The sequence below is a fragment of the Asparagus officinalis genome, chromosome 5 (genome assembly GCF_001876935.1).
Source record: "Asparagus officinalis chromosome 5, Aspof.V1, whole genome shotgun sequence".
In the NCBI taxonomy this organism is placed as follows: Eukaryota; Viridiplantae; Streptophyta; class Magnoliopsida; order Asparagales; family Asparagaceae; genus Asparagus; species Asparagus officinalis.
In genome coordinates, this window is record NC_033798.1 from 110,662,135 (window position 1) to 110,678,564 (window position 16,430).

Below are 16,430 nucleotides of genomic sequence, written 5' to 3' on the forward strand. Positions count from 1 at the left end.
TACCAACACACACACACAAAAGAAAGAAAGAAAGAAAGAGAAAAAAGACACACACACACACTCCGAAAAAAAAAGAAGGGGTGCCAGAGAGAATATAAATACCTGGAGTGCAGCTGGACCAACTCTCCATGTATCTACTAGCCATTTCACTTCTATGCCTTCTCCAACAACACGCCTACGTTCATCTGGACAGCTTGCTACATGTTCCTAGACAATTTTTAGCATAGGAGTTATACAAGTTATGATTGAATAATGGCTAATTAGTACTTAAGTATCTTATAGTTTACCCATTAATGTTTGTGGAATTTTCTGTTAAACCTATCCCACTTCTATTTTAAAATAGCATCGTGCAGGTTTAAAATAGAATTCACTTAGGTTGAACGGTATATTCAATAAACATTTAGGGTTAAAATTTTCTTAAATTAGCATGAGTGTCATGTGGGAATATTCGGACGAATATTCCAGGCTTATATAGCCGAAGGTACTAAAGTGCCAATTTAAAAAACTTCAAGGTATATAATGTTGCAAAAAATAATTGAGGATATATAAGTGCAAAGTAGGGGAACTATAAGGTTTTTAAGTGTTAATGCATCCAGTTAAGATGACATTGCTAATTTAAGCATACAAATGAAACTGGAAAGATATATTAATATACCTTGCTCATAGGAAATGGTTGGCCAGATCGGCACAGAATCACTCTACAATCACCAGCATTTGCAACAAATAGCTTATCTCTGACTATTAATGCAGCAACCGCAGTACACCCAGGATGTGAATCTTTGTGAGTAATTCTTTTGGAGTTACGATGAAACATCAATTCATTTCTGAAGGCAACATCAGTCTTCAAGAATGCCTCTACAAGTGCGTCTGATGGACTGCAATTATACAACATTACAAGTCAAGCATGAATTGCATTTATTAATTTATTTATTTCTGGGTTTTTTTATGCCTTGGACTCTGCGTGGGACAGATTGGGGGGGTCAGGCCGAGGTAGACTTACCACCGTTAAGCCTGACAAGTAGAACCAAAAGTTTGCAGAAATCCTGGCAATGCTCGAGCGGAGAATTCTGCAGCTGCTGCACCTGCATAGGTGACATTCATTAGGTGTGGGAGGTTGGTGGACCAAAATTGAACTAGTGCACACTTAAGTTTTAATAAATGAAAAAGTTTAAAGACCTGAATCCAATTGGGTTGGAATTACCCACTAATTGAGCCAACGTTTGATCAGTTAAACACAAAAGTCTACTCTATAAAAGGTCACACTAAAGCCTAATCATAAAGGGTCCGAACTGAAGACGATGAGATATCCCATCTAATACACAGGATAAATTTCACATTTAAGATAAAGAGTAAGTAAAAGACATGCTAAGAATGATGGATATACCTCGATGGCCATCAAAAATCCCAAAAACATGAATATCTTTCTTGTTGCAAAGCTGTGGAAGCAAAAAGTATGTATCTTCCATAGTCTCCCTTCTTCCTGACGTTGCAAAAGATCCCCATGATAAAGTAGGATGGTAATAAAGAGAATCGTGTTGAGAATTGGGCCAGAGTTTGACTTTTGCTTCTGCTTCATGTGAAAGTTTCTTTGATAGCTGTTCCCCTTGATTGAACCAGTTCAAATCTTCTTGATAGTTCACAGGTTCCTTAAGATTGTTTTGAGGAGATGGGGTTCCTGAAATTTTCCCATTACGCCTTATCTTTCCCACATGCTTGATGATTATACTTAGCTCTTCAACAATTTCATCAAAAGAAGGCCTAAGTAGAGGATTTGGATCCCAACATCTTTGAATGAGTAAGAGAAGACTTGATGGTGCATCAGTGTCAGGATGAGAAAGAACAGGCCTCAGACCTTCTGATACTACTGCTGCTGTAAGTTGTTGCTCAGTATAGCTCATTTCAAGCACAGTATGTGCCTACGAGAACAACTATGTAAAGATCACTGTCTAATAATAATAGAAGAATCACGGAGAGAACAAGAAAAACTAAACATGACCCCGTACGTATGGAATATTAGCAACTCACTACATTAAAACAGTACCCTATGGAAGTTGTTGTAATGAATCAATCCCCAATACAGAAGATGAAAAGCCAAAATTCAAATGGAAAATGTGTCTCTTAGGCTGTGTTTGGTTTGAGAAAAAATGATGAAAAATAAATGGAAAGAGAAAAGAAAAGGAAAGAAAAAGAAAAGGAAAGAAAAAGAAAAGAAAACAAGAGTATCTTTATTGTTTGGTTAGGAAGAGAATTGAAAAGAAAACTGGGAGGAAAATGATAATAATTTAATAAAAACAAGGTAGAAGCAACAATTAACTCATGTTATATACAATCTATATTAGTAATTTTTATAAATTTATTTTTCTAGATGAAAATTCAATACAACTGTTTTTGGACCATGAAGAAAATAGATAAAACCCTAATTGTATTATGAAATCTCTTGGGCTTATATAGGCCCCTACAAATACAACTTTCAAATAACCCCCTAACTATTATCAATATGTCAACACTCCTCCTCAAGATGAGCGAAAGATATCCACTAAGCCCATCTTGTCACATCCTCTAATCATATCTACTGAGCTAAGTCCCTTAATCAGACAGTCTGCTGCCTGTTCCTTAGTTGGAACATGACTTAACTCTAGTAGTCTATTGTCCAACTTCTCTTTGATGAAGAACCTATCGATCTTGATGTGTTTGGTTCTATCATGTTGCACTGGGTTGTTGGCGATACTGATGGCTGATTTGTTATCATAACACAGCTTCATCTTGGCTCCTTGATCCAGGTTCAGCTCCATCAGCATATTTTTTAACCACAACAACTCCGTAACTCCCAAGACCATAGCTCTATAGCTTCATCTTGGCTCCTTGATCCAGGTTCAGCTTCATCAGCATATTTTTCAACCACAACAACTCCGCAACTCCCAAGGCCATAGCTCTATACTCTGCTTCAGCTGTTGATCTTGCCACCACGAGACCAAGTTGCCTCCTACAAAGATACAGTATCCTGAGATGGACCTCCTGTCATCAGCACAGCTAGCCCAATCAGAGTCACAGTAACCCTCAATGCTCATATGTTCATTCTTCCTGAATATCAGCCCTTTTCCGGGGGCACTCTTCAAATATCTCAGAATTTGGTACACTGCGTCCATATGATCTTTCCCCGGATCATGCATGTAGCGACTCACCACGCTCACTGCAAAAAAAATATCTGAACGTGTGTGACTCAAATAGATCAACCTGCCCACTAGCCTCTGGTATCTGTCACGATTAACTGGTTCTTCAGCCTCCGCATCCAGCTTGAACTTCTGATCGATCGGTGTAGTTGCAAGTTTGCACCCTAACATTCCTATCTCTTTGAGAAGGTCCAATACGTACTTCCCTTGGGAGAGGATAATCCCCTCCGCTCCTCGAGCTATCTCTATTCTAAGAAAGTATCGAAGCAAACCAAGATCTTTCACCTCGAATTCCTTACTCAGTGTCACTTTGAGTTGGGCAATCTCCTTTTCATCATCCCCTGTAATAACCATATCATCCACATATACCGCAAGCATGGTAATGTGACCCTCATCCCGTCGAAAGAACACGGTATGATCGGCGTTAATCTGCTGATACCCCATACCTATCATAACCCGTCTGAATCTGTCGAACCAAGCACGAGGTGACTGCTTCAGCCCATAAAGAGACTTCTTTAATCTGCAGACCTTGCCCACTGTCTGATCTGTATCGAATCCTGATGGTATCTCTATGTATACCTCTTCCACTAGATCTCCATGAAGAAATGCATTCTTCACATCTAGTTGGTGTAGCTTCCATCAATCATTTATTGCCAGAGAGATCAAGGTCCGAATAGTGCTTATTTTCGCCACCGGTGCAAAAGTCTCATCATAGTCGATGCCATATGTCTGACTGTACGCTTTTGCCACCAGACGAGCTTTGTAGAGCTCAACCTGTCCATCTGGATTCTGCTCCCAGTAAAGACCAACTTACATCCAACTGCTTTCTTCCCTCCTGGTAGTTTTACTAACTCCCAAGTGCGGTTCTTCTCAAGAGCTCCTAGCTTCTCATGCATAGCCGCTTTCCACTTTGGGTCCTTCTTAGCAACCTGCCAATTGTTAGGTACAGTAACAGAGTCCAATGATGCAATGAATGCTCCATGTGTAGGGTGGATGTTAGAATATGATACAAACTGGGCAAGATCCCAACCATATCTATCAGGAGGATTTTTCGTATTGCTGCGAGTAGTCCTCCGTACTGACATTTGTGTGGGAGGAGTAAGGAGAGAAATGATATCACCTTGGGAGGAATCTGGTGGTGGTGTAGGTGTATTAGGAGTCGGGGCAGGCGTTGTCAAGGGACTTAGCACCAGTGACACTGTAGCTATTGTTTCTGTAATTTGCTTTCCCTTCCTACTATAGGTAAGTAGCTCCCCCTGAACCGTGGGCCTAACACCTCTTGTCTCCTTTTCTTCTTCTTCTTCATTCTCCTGCTCCTCAACCAATTCTCCCTCCCAAGGAATCGATAGAGAAATCGATTTCTCCACATTATTCTCTACATTGTTCACCTGCCTCTCACCATTCTCCCCCTCTCGCCTCATACTTCCAGTATCGGGCGAGTCACCAACGGATGAGGTTACCTCCCGGGTGTAATATGGCTCGAGTTCTCGAAAGTGCACATCCATGCTCACAAACAACCTCTTCTCCACCGGGCTCCAACAAACATATCCTTTCTGAGTAGCAGAATATCTCACAAAGATGCACTTTACCACTCTAGGGGCAAGCTTCCCGACGGATGGCCTGTTGTTCTTCACAAAGCACACACAGCCAAACACCTTTAGTGAAAGAAGCCCACCATTATCTCCTTTCAACGTCTCACACGAAGACTTTCAATCCAGCACTCTCGAGAGCATTCTATTGATCAGCGTCGCTGCTGTCAATACTGCTTGTCCCCACAATGTTTCTAGGACATTCATGGAGATCATCATGCTTTTCTAGTAACCTCTAAAAGATGTCTGTTTTTCCTCTCTACTACCCCATTCTGAGCTGGTGTGTATGAACATGTGGCCTGGTGCTGTATTCTCTGAGCTGACAAGTATTCCCCAAGCACTCTGTTGGTATATTCTGTCTCATTATCAGATCTCAATACCTTTACCACTGCTCCGTATTGAGTCTGAACATTCTTATGAAAGTTTTGGAAGCAACCAAACACTTCACTCTTATTTTTCATCAGGTATAACCAAGTAACACGAAAGAAATAATCAATAAAGGTAACAAAATACTTGTATCCATTCATAGAACTTGTGGAACAAGGCCCCCAAACATCTGAATGTATCAGGTCAAATGCACGAGAACTCCTATGACCAGAACTAACATAAGAGATTCTAGTAAGCTTTCCAAACTCACATGCATCGTACACAAGTTTCTGTTTATTTGCTCTCTCAAATAAAGATGGATACAACCTACTTAAAACACTAAAGGATGAGTGTCTCAAACGGTGGTGATGAAGCATCAACATACTCTCAACACTCATCTCAGATCCTACTCCTGCTCTCTCTACCATAGATACCAACGCTGAGTCCAGCCCTTCACGATCCAGGTACCACAGTCCACTATTCCATATACCAGTCCCAAGTCTTCGTCCTGTCCCCTTCTCCTGAAAGATCACCTTGAGAATGTAAAAAAAAACAATGCATTTTAGTTGGAGTATGATAGCACTAATGGACAAAAGATTGACTGAAAAAGAAGAAGCATGCAAAACATGGACAAAGTCACCGAATCTGTACAATTAACAGTACCATTACCAACCACTGGCTGAAATATACCATCAGCTGTTTGAATACTATCAGCCGATGCTAGGTGAGTATATAATGAGAACTCACTAGCATTACCTGTCACATGTCGAGACGCACCGGAGTCAACTATCTATTCTGATGACCCATCGGGGGACATAGAAGTAAGAACATGTATGTCATCAGTACCTTTGGTCGGATGAGCATAAGTAGAAGTGTTGCCTCTGACGAAGAACGAAGTGGATGTCTCCTCAGTCCCACTCCTCCTGTCTCCATCTCCTGTTACTCTCTGCTTCCTCCTGAGTATCTCTAGAAGAGCATGATCCTCCTCAGTAAAGACCACCTCAGGTGCTTCCTCTCCCTCTGCTACCACCAGATTCGTCCGGTTGTCTGCTCCTCTTTCACCTCGTCGACCCCCACGGCCATAACCATGACTTCCAAACTGTCCACGACCATCCGAATCTCTTTCCTTGGATGGCTTGGTACAAGCATGCCTTAAATGACCCACTTTACCGTAGTTATAGCACTGCCGAGTCTCCCCCTTAGATCCAGAGTTGGAGATTACCAGTGCTGACTTCTTCACAGGAAGTCCACCTGTCCCCGTCTGCAGCCTAATATGAGTCTCCTCCTGTATCATAGCCGAGACTGTCTCCTCAAGTGTGGGAATCTTCGGCTGAGCTAGCAGCAATACAGTTCTCTGAGCAAACTCTAATGCCAGTCCCTTGAGGAACACCGTAGTCCTCTCCTGTAGAAAGGCTTCTCGCTCCTTACACTCCGGGTCCTTACAGCTCGCCCGAGGTGAGAAGTGATCATAATCTATCCACTGACGTTCCAGCTCTGTGGCATACCCCTGGACAGTCATCTCTCCCTGGACTGTGACGTCGATTTTTCCTTTGATCTGGAACACCCTCAGGTTATTCCCCATCCCATCATAGGTCCTCCTCAACTTCTCCCAAACATCCTTCACCTTCTCAATGCCATCTACTGTAGCGACGATCGACTGGACCAATGAGTTGAGGAGCCTGATGTATAGCAACATATGAGTGGATTTCCACTCATCTCTTCCAGTTGAGCCTTCAACTGGCTCTGTCATCTTTCCTGTCAAGTACCCCTCCAGGTTCCTCCCTGCAAGGGTGTATCTTACCCGTCGTGACCAACTTAGGTAAGTAGTTGGTCCATCAAGCTTCAGATCGATAGGTGGAAGCTCTAAGTTCTTTGGTGACCTTGTCGCACTCTCACCAACCGACAACTTCATCAGCTGTATCAAAGTTGAGACCTCCGCGGGGTTCAACTTCTTGATGATCTCCTCCATCGACCAGGCTCTAGATTAACCACATGTTCTCCTTCCCTTGTGCGCAGTGAAAAATTCGGTAACACTTCTGCTACAGAACAAGAGTAGGATCTCAACTAAATTCTTGTTTCTCTAAGGAAACAAGAACCGGATAGTGATATATCTCAACACCGTGAGATATACACTCTTTCTCTCATCAGTTCTAGGACTGAAATGTCGAGGAAATCGAACAAGCTACACATCCTTCATTAGTTCTATGACTGATATGTCGAGGGTATCCAACAAGCTACAAATCATCGGGTTGGGTTTTCGCGGCGGGGGGGGGGGGCTGCGAGGGGCTAACGAGGAGGGTAGCGAGAGGGGGGCTGTGCAGCCGGGCGGCAGCGAGAGGGGGCTGCGAGGGGGGGCAACGACTTAGGGTTTGGGGGGCGGCGGCTAGGGTTTGGGTGGAGGCTCTGATACCATGAAGAAAATAGATAAAACCCTAATTGTATTATGAAATCTCTTGGGTTTATATAGGCCCCTACAAATACAACTTCCAAATAACCCCCTAACTATTATCAATATGTCAACAGACCATTATAAGAAAAAATCGGTAATTAGTAAATGGCTATATTCTTGTGTACACAAAATTTAAACAAAAGGTTTCTTTTTCCAATATTACTCTCTTACATCTTTCATATTTTGAATGAGTTCCTCAAATCATTGAAATTGCTATTAGACCCTTAAATTATTATGTGATTTAACTTATCATTGAAATTGCTATTAGACCCTTAAAATCGGTAATTAGTAAATGGCTATATTCTTGTGTACACAAAATTTAAACAAAAGGTTTCTTTTTCCAATATTACTCCCTTACATCTTTCATATTTTGAATGAGTTCCTCAAATCAGGGATATTAGTTCCAAACAACTTATGAGAATTGGGGACCTGATGGCAATTTCAATAATTTCAGGGAATTATTCCGAATTAACTTGAATGTTGGAGAACCTAGTAAAAATTTAATCATCTGAGCTCATTTCGAATTATGAAAGACAAAAGGGACTAAATAAAACCTTTTTAATTTATGGCAAACTACAGGGTAATGTAACATTTCCATATGCCGCATGAGGCCCACATAGAACAAGTGAATATTTTTTGTGCCTAAACCCAGACTACCCCTATTTAATTCTTCCACTTAGACCCCACATGAAATCAACTGGGTGAGTAACAATTTGGGTGACGTGATGTCCGGGAGAGTTCATCCCCTTCCTCGAGTCTGATCCCTTCCTCCCCCATAAACTTTCCGCTACTTTCACTAGGTCCCATTGGAGGAAAAGGAACAGGAAAAGTTTTAGTCCATTTTCCTTCCAATTTCTCCCATTTTTATTTTTTTTTTCTTTCAAACCAAAAAGTTGAAAATAATTTTCTTTCTAACTTTCTTTTCCTTTCTTTCAATTTCAGTCAAACCAAACTCAGCCTTACTGAATAAGTTACATTGAAGAATGAAAGGTTGATATTTGAAAAGTACTGAAGAACAAACAGGAGTAGGTTGTACCTGTACTTCTGCACGTAGGTCAGTATAAGGTACAACACCAGTCAGAAGCTCACTGCAGATCACCAAAATCTTGTTAGATTAGAAAGTTGCAAGATTATGTATTGAGAAATCTTATAAATTAATACAAAAACATATTAACTTCTTGAATATCTGCCTCAGAAAGGATGTAACCATGGACCATACCACAAGAAATTCATATTTTCACATATTTGGCCAGAAGTTTTTATAAAGTAGGTATATAACAAACTAATCTAGATAGTATTATGATAAAAGCTAACTATCCATAAACATGACTAACAAGATATGTGTTTATGTATAAAATTCTGGTGAAGGCCATAGTGATTTTGGTTTATTTAAAATAGCTATTTTACACGTAAAATGAAATTAGATTACATCATCAGCAAGAATAGTTGCTTACAGGTCCTGTTTACCTTAAAATGTGATTTCATTAGGTTCTTCAAGTTATTTTGAACCTCTGGTTCAAAAATTGACAAGATACTCTACAGAAAATCTTATCTCATATTCCTTTTTTCCTAGACTCTTCCATCTTTCTGATTAAAAGAATCAATAGAAACTAATTTCCACCAAACAATTAACAGATAAATAAAACCTTTTTCATGGAGATTAGAATTAGAAAATCAAGTGAAACAGCTTCTCCGACAATTTTGCTTATGATTTCTGAAAACTGGCTCCTTCTGGATTGGGGGAAATTGCACTCCATTAGACATGGAGGCAAGTGAAATTGAATGTTCAGGGGTATCCATGTTAGATAATTGGAGAAATTTTTGAAATAGCCCATTTTTAAAATTTAATTGGCAAAATTGACCTAAATAATATTTAATTGGTAAAAATAGGTCCTTTTTTTGCAAAATATCATGTTTACAGATATATGGGACTACTAGTCCTGTATAATTAGTTATTTTCGTAATTACACCATGTTTCTTTCATAAAAAACCTACATATCTTTGAGGAACAAACAACTATTTGTACTCAGTTTCTTGGGTAACAATCAAGTCTTGGGACTCACTCTTTGTGGGGCCCACATCAAGGGGTAAGAGATTATTGGTTCCCTAAGTTTTTGTAGTTTTTGTAAATGTGCATGAGCACGACTCTTTTTTTGGGAACTAACACGTCCTGCTGCGACTGACTCTTTGTGGGCCCATGTCAATGGGTAAGAGATTATAGGTCCCTAAATTCTGTAAATGGACATGTATGCTGGGCCCCAGAAGGGAATAGGCAAGGTAAGTTTTTTCATGAAATGCCGAGATCATTATGAAACTAACTATCGGTTAAACACAATTTATTACGGCTAATTATACGGGCCTACCAGTCATGTATTCCTCAAAGATAAAATTTTGCAAAATCGACCAACTTTCAGTTAATTGCACTTATGTGACCAAAAATAGATTTATTTTGCTAATTAAATATTTTTTAGCTCGGTTTTGCTTATTAAATTTGTAAAATGGTCTATTTAGAAAATTTCTCCTAGATAATTCTGCATAGGTGTGCTGGGATCACATGCAAAACACATAAAGGCCAGTAGAAAGAAACATAGTGGTTCGGAAATGATATTGATAAACGATAAGCTCATGTGAAATACTTGCATATTGGAAGGTTGCGGTGACAAATCCTACAATCTAGTGGACACTCATATAATTCGAAGGAAATATTTTTTTTGGCATGCGTGTTTTTTTTTGGGTGGGGTGGGGGGTGGGGGGATCCTACAATCTAGTGATCACTTAAGATAAACATTTCTTGTAAAATGGAAAAGAGAAGGCAGTCAATAAGAAAGGCCACTTGTAAAATTTTCGAGAATCTTGTAATGAGATGATGGTAAACAGAGATAAAGAAAAGGGATAGAGGGACTGATAAAATCTTACTATAACTGGTAGACTGCATTACGAGGATTTAGAGAAGATGAAGCTATAAAATTACACGCTGTATCACATACAACTTTTAGCATTTAGCAATATAAGATACAAATATAAGCATCTACACATGAACGATCAAGAAAATTCTACATAAATAATTGTTATATTTGATTACAATAAACATGAGGTCCATTCAACACATATTCAAAATGCAGCAAGGAAATGCATACATACTTACTTGATGGAAACAGCAAAACTATAGACATCAGATTTTTCTGTATGGATGTCCTTTCTCAGAATTTCTGGCGCCATATAAATGAGAGTCCCTACCATATTTCTTTTGTGAAAACCACCAGTTGGCTTGCCAGATGATCTCCAATTTTCAAGTGAGATGTATTTAAGATCTTTCTTATGTGTAGCTAAACCAAAATCTGCTAAGTGAGGGTGAAGGCCCCCATCAAGCTGCATCAGAAGTCTGAAAGTATTGAGTAAATTTGCCAAAATAGAAAGTAACATATCACTATTATATAATGCAATAGAAGAATACTACATGACGGACAAGAAAAGGTTGCAGATAATTACAAGAATGTTTGCAGGTTTTATATCCCTATGTACTATACCAAGGTTGTGCAGATACTGCAGAGTCTTTGCTGAAAAGAAAACATACATAAACAGTTTTATTAGTTACAAATTGAATAATCATTCCATAAAAAGGAATTCAATTTAATAGTTTCCTTGTAAGAACAGTGAAGTGGTAATTGAGCTCTAACTCTGTTACTTCAAGATTTATATAAAGCGGCTTCAAGTTGCCCTAAACACAAACTGAGCTTTTAAAACAAATGTTACCCTAGAACACAATAAGACACTGCTTCGTACTTTTGCTGATTTTTCGACGTGGAAATGCCGCTCAATATATCGGAAAAAGCCCAAAATGTCGCTCAATAATAGGGAAAAGCCCTACATAATGCCAATATTTCCTAAAAAATGACAAACTACAAGTAAAAACTCTCGTTGTGGCAATTCCTCCTATAAACAACAGTTTAACCAACATGTCAGCGGGCTTATTAAACACTGGTAGTTACATCCGGGATATTAGTTCCAAACAACTTATGAGAATTGGGGACCTGATGGCAATTTCAATAATTTCAGGGAATTATTCCGAATTAACTTGAATGTTGGAGAACCTAGTAAAAATTTAATCATCTGAGCTCATTTCGAATTATGAAAGACAAAAGGGACTAAATAAAACCTTTTTAATTTATGGCAAACTACAGGGTAATGTAACATTTCCATATGCCGCATGAGGCCCACATAGAACAAGTGAATATTTTTTGTGCCTAAACCCAGACTACCCCTATTTAATTCTTCCACTTAGACCCCACATGAAATCAACTGGGTGAGTAACAATTTGGGTGACGTGATGTCCGGGAGAGTTCATCCCCTTCCTCGAGTCTGATCCCTTCCTCCCCCATAAACTTTCCGCTACTTTCACTAGGTCCCATTGGAGGAAAAGGAACAGGAAAAGTTTTAGTCCATTTTCCTTCCAATTTCTCCCATTTTTATTTTTTTTTTCTTTCAAACCAAAAAGTTGAAAATAATTTTCTTTCTAACTTTCTTTTCCTTTCTTTCAATTTCAGTCAAACCAAACTCAGCCTTACTGAATAAGTTACATTGAAGAATGAAAGGTTGATATTTGAAAAGTACTGAAGAACAAACAGGAGTAGGTTGTACCTGTACTTCTGCACGTAGGTCAGTATAAGGTACAACACCAGTCAGAAGCTCACTGCAGATCACCAAAATCTTGTTAGATTAGAAAGTTGCAAGATTATGTATTGAGAAATCTTATAAATTAATACAAAAACATATTAACTTCTTGAATATCTGCCTCAGAAAGGATGTAACCATGGACCATACCACAAGAAATTCATATTTTCACATATTTGGCCAGAAGTTTTTATAAAGTAGGTATATAACAAACTAATCTAGATAGTATTATGATAAAAGCTAACTATCCATAAACATGACTAACAAGATATGTGTTTATGTATAAAATTCTGGTGAAGGCCATAGTGATTTTGGTTTATTTAAAATAGCTATTTTACACGTAAAATGAAATTAGATTACATCATCAGCAAGAATAGTTGCTTACAGGTCCTGTTTACCTTAAAATGTGATTTCATTAGGTTCTTCAAGTTATTTTGAACCTCTGGTTCAAAAATTGACAAGATACTCTACAGAAAATCTTATCTCATATTCCTTTTTTCCTAGACTCTTCCATCTTTCTGATTAAAAGAATCAATAGAAACTAATTTCCACCAAACAATTAACAGATAAATAAAACCTTTTTCATGGAGATTAGAATTAGAAAATCAAGTGAAACAGCTTCTCCGACAATTTTGCTTATGATTTCTGAAAACTGGCTCCTTCTGGATTGGGGGAAATTGCACTCCATTAGACATGGAGGCAAGTGAAATTGAATGTTCAGGGGTATCCATGTTAGATAATTGGAGAAATTTTTGAAATAGCCCATTTTTAAAATTTAATTGGCAAAATTGACCTAAATAATATTTAATTGGTAAAAATAGGTCCTTTTTTTGCAAAATATCATGTTTACAGATATATGGGACTACTAGTCCTGTATAATTAGTTATTTTCGTAATTACACCATGTTTCTTTCATAAAAAACCTACATATCTTTGAGGAACAAACAACTATTTGTACTCAGTTTCTTGGGTAACAATCAAGTCTTGGGACTCACTCTTTGTGGGGCCCACATCAAGGGGTAAGAGATTATTGGTTCCCTAAGTTTTTGTAGTTTTTGTAAATGTGCATGAGCACGACTCTTTTTTTGGGAACTAACACGTCCTGCTGCGACTGACTCTTTGTGGGCCCATGTCAATGGGTAAGAGATTATAGGTCCCTAAATTCTGTAAATGGACATGTATGCTGGGCCCCAGAAGGGAATAGGCAAGGTAAGTTTTTTCATGAAATGCCGAGATCATTATGAAACTAACTATCGGTTAAACACAATTTATTACGGCTAATTATACGGGCCTACCAGTCATGTATTCCTCAAAGATAAAATTTTGCAAAATCGACCAACTTTCAGTTAATTGCACTTATGTGACCAAAAATAGATTTATTTTGCTAATTAAATATTTTTTAGCTCGGTTTTGCTTATTAAATTTGTAAAATGGTCTATTTAGAAAATTTCTCCTAGATAATTCTGCATAGGTGTGCTGGGATCACATGCAAAACACATAAAGGCCAGTAGAAAGAAACATAGTGGTTCGGAAATGATATTGATAAACGATAAGCTCATGTGAAATACTTGCATATTGGAAGGTTGCGGTGACAAATCCTACAATCTAGTGGACACTCATATAATTCGAAGGAAATATTTTTTTTGGCATGCGTGTTTTTTTTTGGGTGGGGTGGGGGGTGGGGGGATCCTACAATCTAGTGATCACTTAAGATAAACATTTCTTGTAAAATGGAAAAGAGAAGGCAGTCAATAAGAAAGGCCACTTGTAAAATTTTCGAGAATCTTGTAATGAGATGATGGTAAACAGAGATAAAGAAAAGGGATAGAGGGACTGATAAAATCTTACTATAACTGGTAGACTGCATTACGAGGATTTAGAGAAGATGAAGCTATAAAATTACACGCTGTATCACATACAACTTTTAGCATTTAGCAATATAAGATACAAATATAAGCATCTACACATGAACGATCAAGAAAATTCTACATAAATAATTGTTATATTTGATTACAATAAACATGAGGTCCATTCAACACATATTCAAAATGCAGCAAGGAAATGCATACATACTTACTTGATGGAAACAGCAAAACTATAGACATCAGATTTTTCTGTATGGATGTCCTTTCTCAGAATTTCTGGCGCCATATAAATGAGAGTCCCTACCATATTTCTTTTGTGAAAACCACCAGTTGGCTTGCCAGATGATCTCCAATTTTCAAGTGAGATGTATTTAAGATCTTTCTTATGTGTAGCTAAACCAAAATCTGCTAAGTGAGGGTGAAGGCCCCCATCAAGCTGCATCAGAAGTCTGAAAGTATTGAGTAAATTTGCCAAAATAGAAAGTAACATATCACTATTATATAATGCAATAGAAGAATACTACATGACGGACAAGAAAAGGTTGCAGATAATTACAAGAATGTTTGCAGGTTTTATATCCCTATGTACTATACCAAGGTTGTGCAGATACTGCAGAGTCTTTGCTGAAAAGAAAACATACATAAACAGTTTTATTAGTTACAAATTGAATAATCATTCCATAAAAAGGAATTCAATTTAATAGTTTCCTTGTAAGAACAGTGAAGTGGTAATTGAGCTCTAACTCTGTTACTTCAAGATTTATATAAAGCGGCTTCAAGTTGCCCTAAACACAAACTGAGCTTTTAAAACAAATGTTACCCTAGAACACAATAAGACACTGCTTCGTACTTTTGCTGATTTTTCGACGTGGAAATGCCGCTCAATATATCGGAAAAAGCCCAAAATGTCGCTCAATAATAGGGAAAAGCCCTACATAATGCCAATATTTCCTAAAAAATGACAAACTACAAGTAAAAACTCTCGTTGTGGCAATTCCTCCTATAAACAACAGTTTAACCAACATGTCAGCGGGCTTATTAAACACTGGTAGTTACATCCATGAACTTTAGGCCAGGTGTAGACACATTTTTCCTTTCTCTTGAGAATTGCGTGATTGCGTCCTCAACAAATTCTAACAGAATATTAGAGCTAGCGGCAATTTGTCACCGCAAGGGGAAAAAATATTATGGTATCATTGAAAAAGAGATAATAATCCTAAACTTTCTCAAAGCTAACACCCAATAAGATGTGATAATGGCTGACAACTGTGTGATCATAAACAACCACAAGCTCCTAAATGACATATTGACATGCATGTACTAAACGAGAAATAATTAAAAGAGATAAAAGGAGCTTGAGGACAATCTAAGGCATGTACACTATGATAAGGAGATCACAAAATCAAACGCATGTTACTACCATCCAAGGGAAAGGAATCTTCTGTCGTATATCGGGAGTGTAGAATTATCGAAAATTCCAAGAGAATAGCCATACAAATATCTGCTAAGCATTGTCCATATGAGAAACAAGTGAGCATAATAAACTTGTGTATCAGCTGAAATAATAACAAACAATTTAGTACAGAACAAACAATCCAATGTCTAATTTGATCTCACAGGATATTTTCGGTAAATAGTCATACACAGCACATTATACGAAAGGCTATACCGAGCTCATAAGCAATCACGAGTGCTTCATCAATCTCAGGGCTCCACTCCTCAACATGCAATCTCTCCGCCAAATTCCCCCTCTCATAAAACTCAAAGAAAAACAAATAATTTGGAGGCCTCGCATGAGCAGCAACCAACTTAGCCAATCCAGGATGATCCACTTCACTTCACGCCCAACAAAACCAACATCAAAATTATCCATATTGGTCAACATGGGCACTCCCAAAATCCCAACTTTAAGCGAAAAAACACCTAAAGGGGTGTAAACTTTCTTACCACCACAGTTGAAGTTCTCTGTGGAACCTGTCGAGGTCGTCGGAAGTGGAAAGGACAGGTTTTTTGACGGCGACTCTCCGCCCATCGAGCCTCGCGTCGTAGACGGTGCTTTCAGAACCTTTTGTTTGGTGAAATTAAAGGAGAGACTCAGAATGGACTAACAGAAAATTAGAGAAAAGACATAGGGGGTTTGGCGAAATTTTACCTTTAGCGACAGGGGAGAGGAGGGAGAAGGAAGAGGGAGGGAGATGGAGGGGGATTGACTTGCTCGAGCAGCAGCCTCGGATGCAAGTGTTGGGCTCCGGTATTCTCTCTTTGCGTCTTTTATTTTATTTTATTTTATTTTTAATTTATTATTATTATTTCTTTGGGTT

At 38.4% G+C, this 16,430-nt stretch overlaps 1 protein-coding gene across 2 annotated transcripts; it reads right to left on the reverse strand.

Moving 5' to 3' along the window:
* LOC109840679 (protein kinase and PP2C-like domain-containing protein) lies at nt 700-16,358 on the reverse strand. 2 transcript variants are annotated; one of them, XM_020409409.1, is made up of 10 exons: nt 16,262-16,358; nt 16,057-16,174; nt 15,779-15,940; nt 15,530-15,610; nt 14,666-14,733; nt 14,322-14,545; nt 12,213-12,264; nt 1,385-1,916; nt 1,012-1,082; nt 700-875 (listed from the first exon to the last, which is right to left on the reverse strand). In XM_020409409.1, exons 2-10 carry the CDS (start codon nt 16,139-16,141, stop codon nt 837-839), a joined length of 1,314 nt encoding a protein of 437 aa, XP_020264998.1. In that variant the 5' UTR covers nt 16,142-16,174; nt 16,262-16,358; the 3' UTR covers nt 700-836. The 2 variants fall into 2 exon arrangements, with proteins under 2 accessions (XP_020264998.1, XP_020265000.1); XM_020409411.1 differs by lacking the exons at nt 12,213-12,264; nt 14,322-14,545; nt 14,666-14,733; ... (2 more) ...; nt 16,057-16,174; nt 16,262-16,358 and adding exons at nt 8,611-8,662; nt 10,720-10,943; nt 11,064-11,539.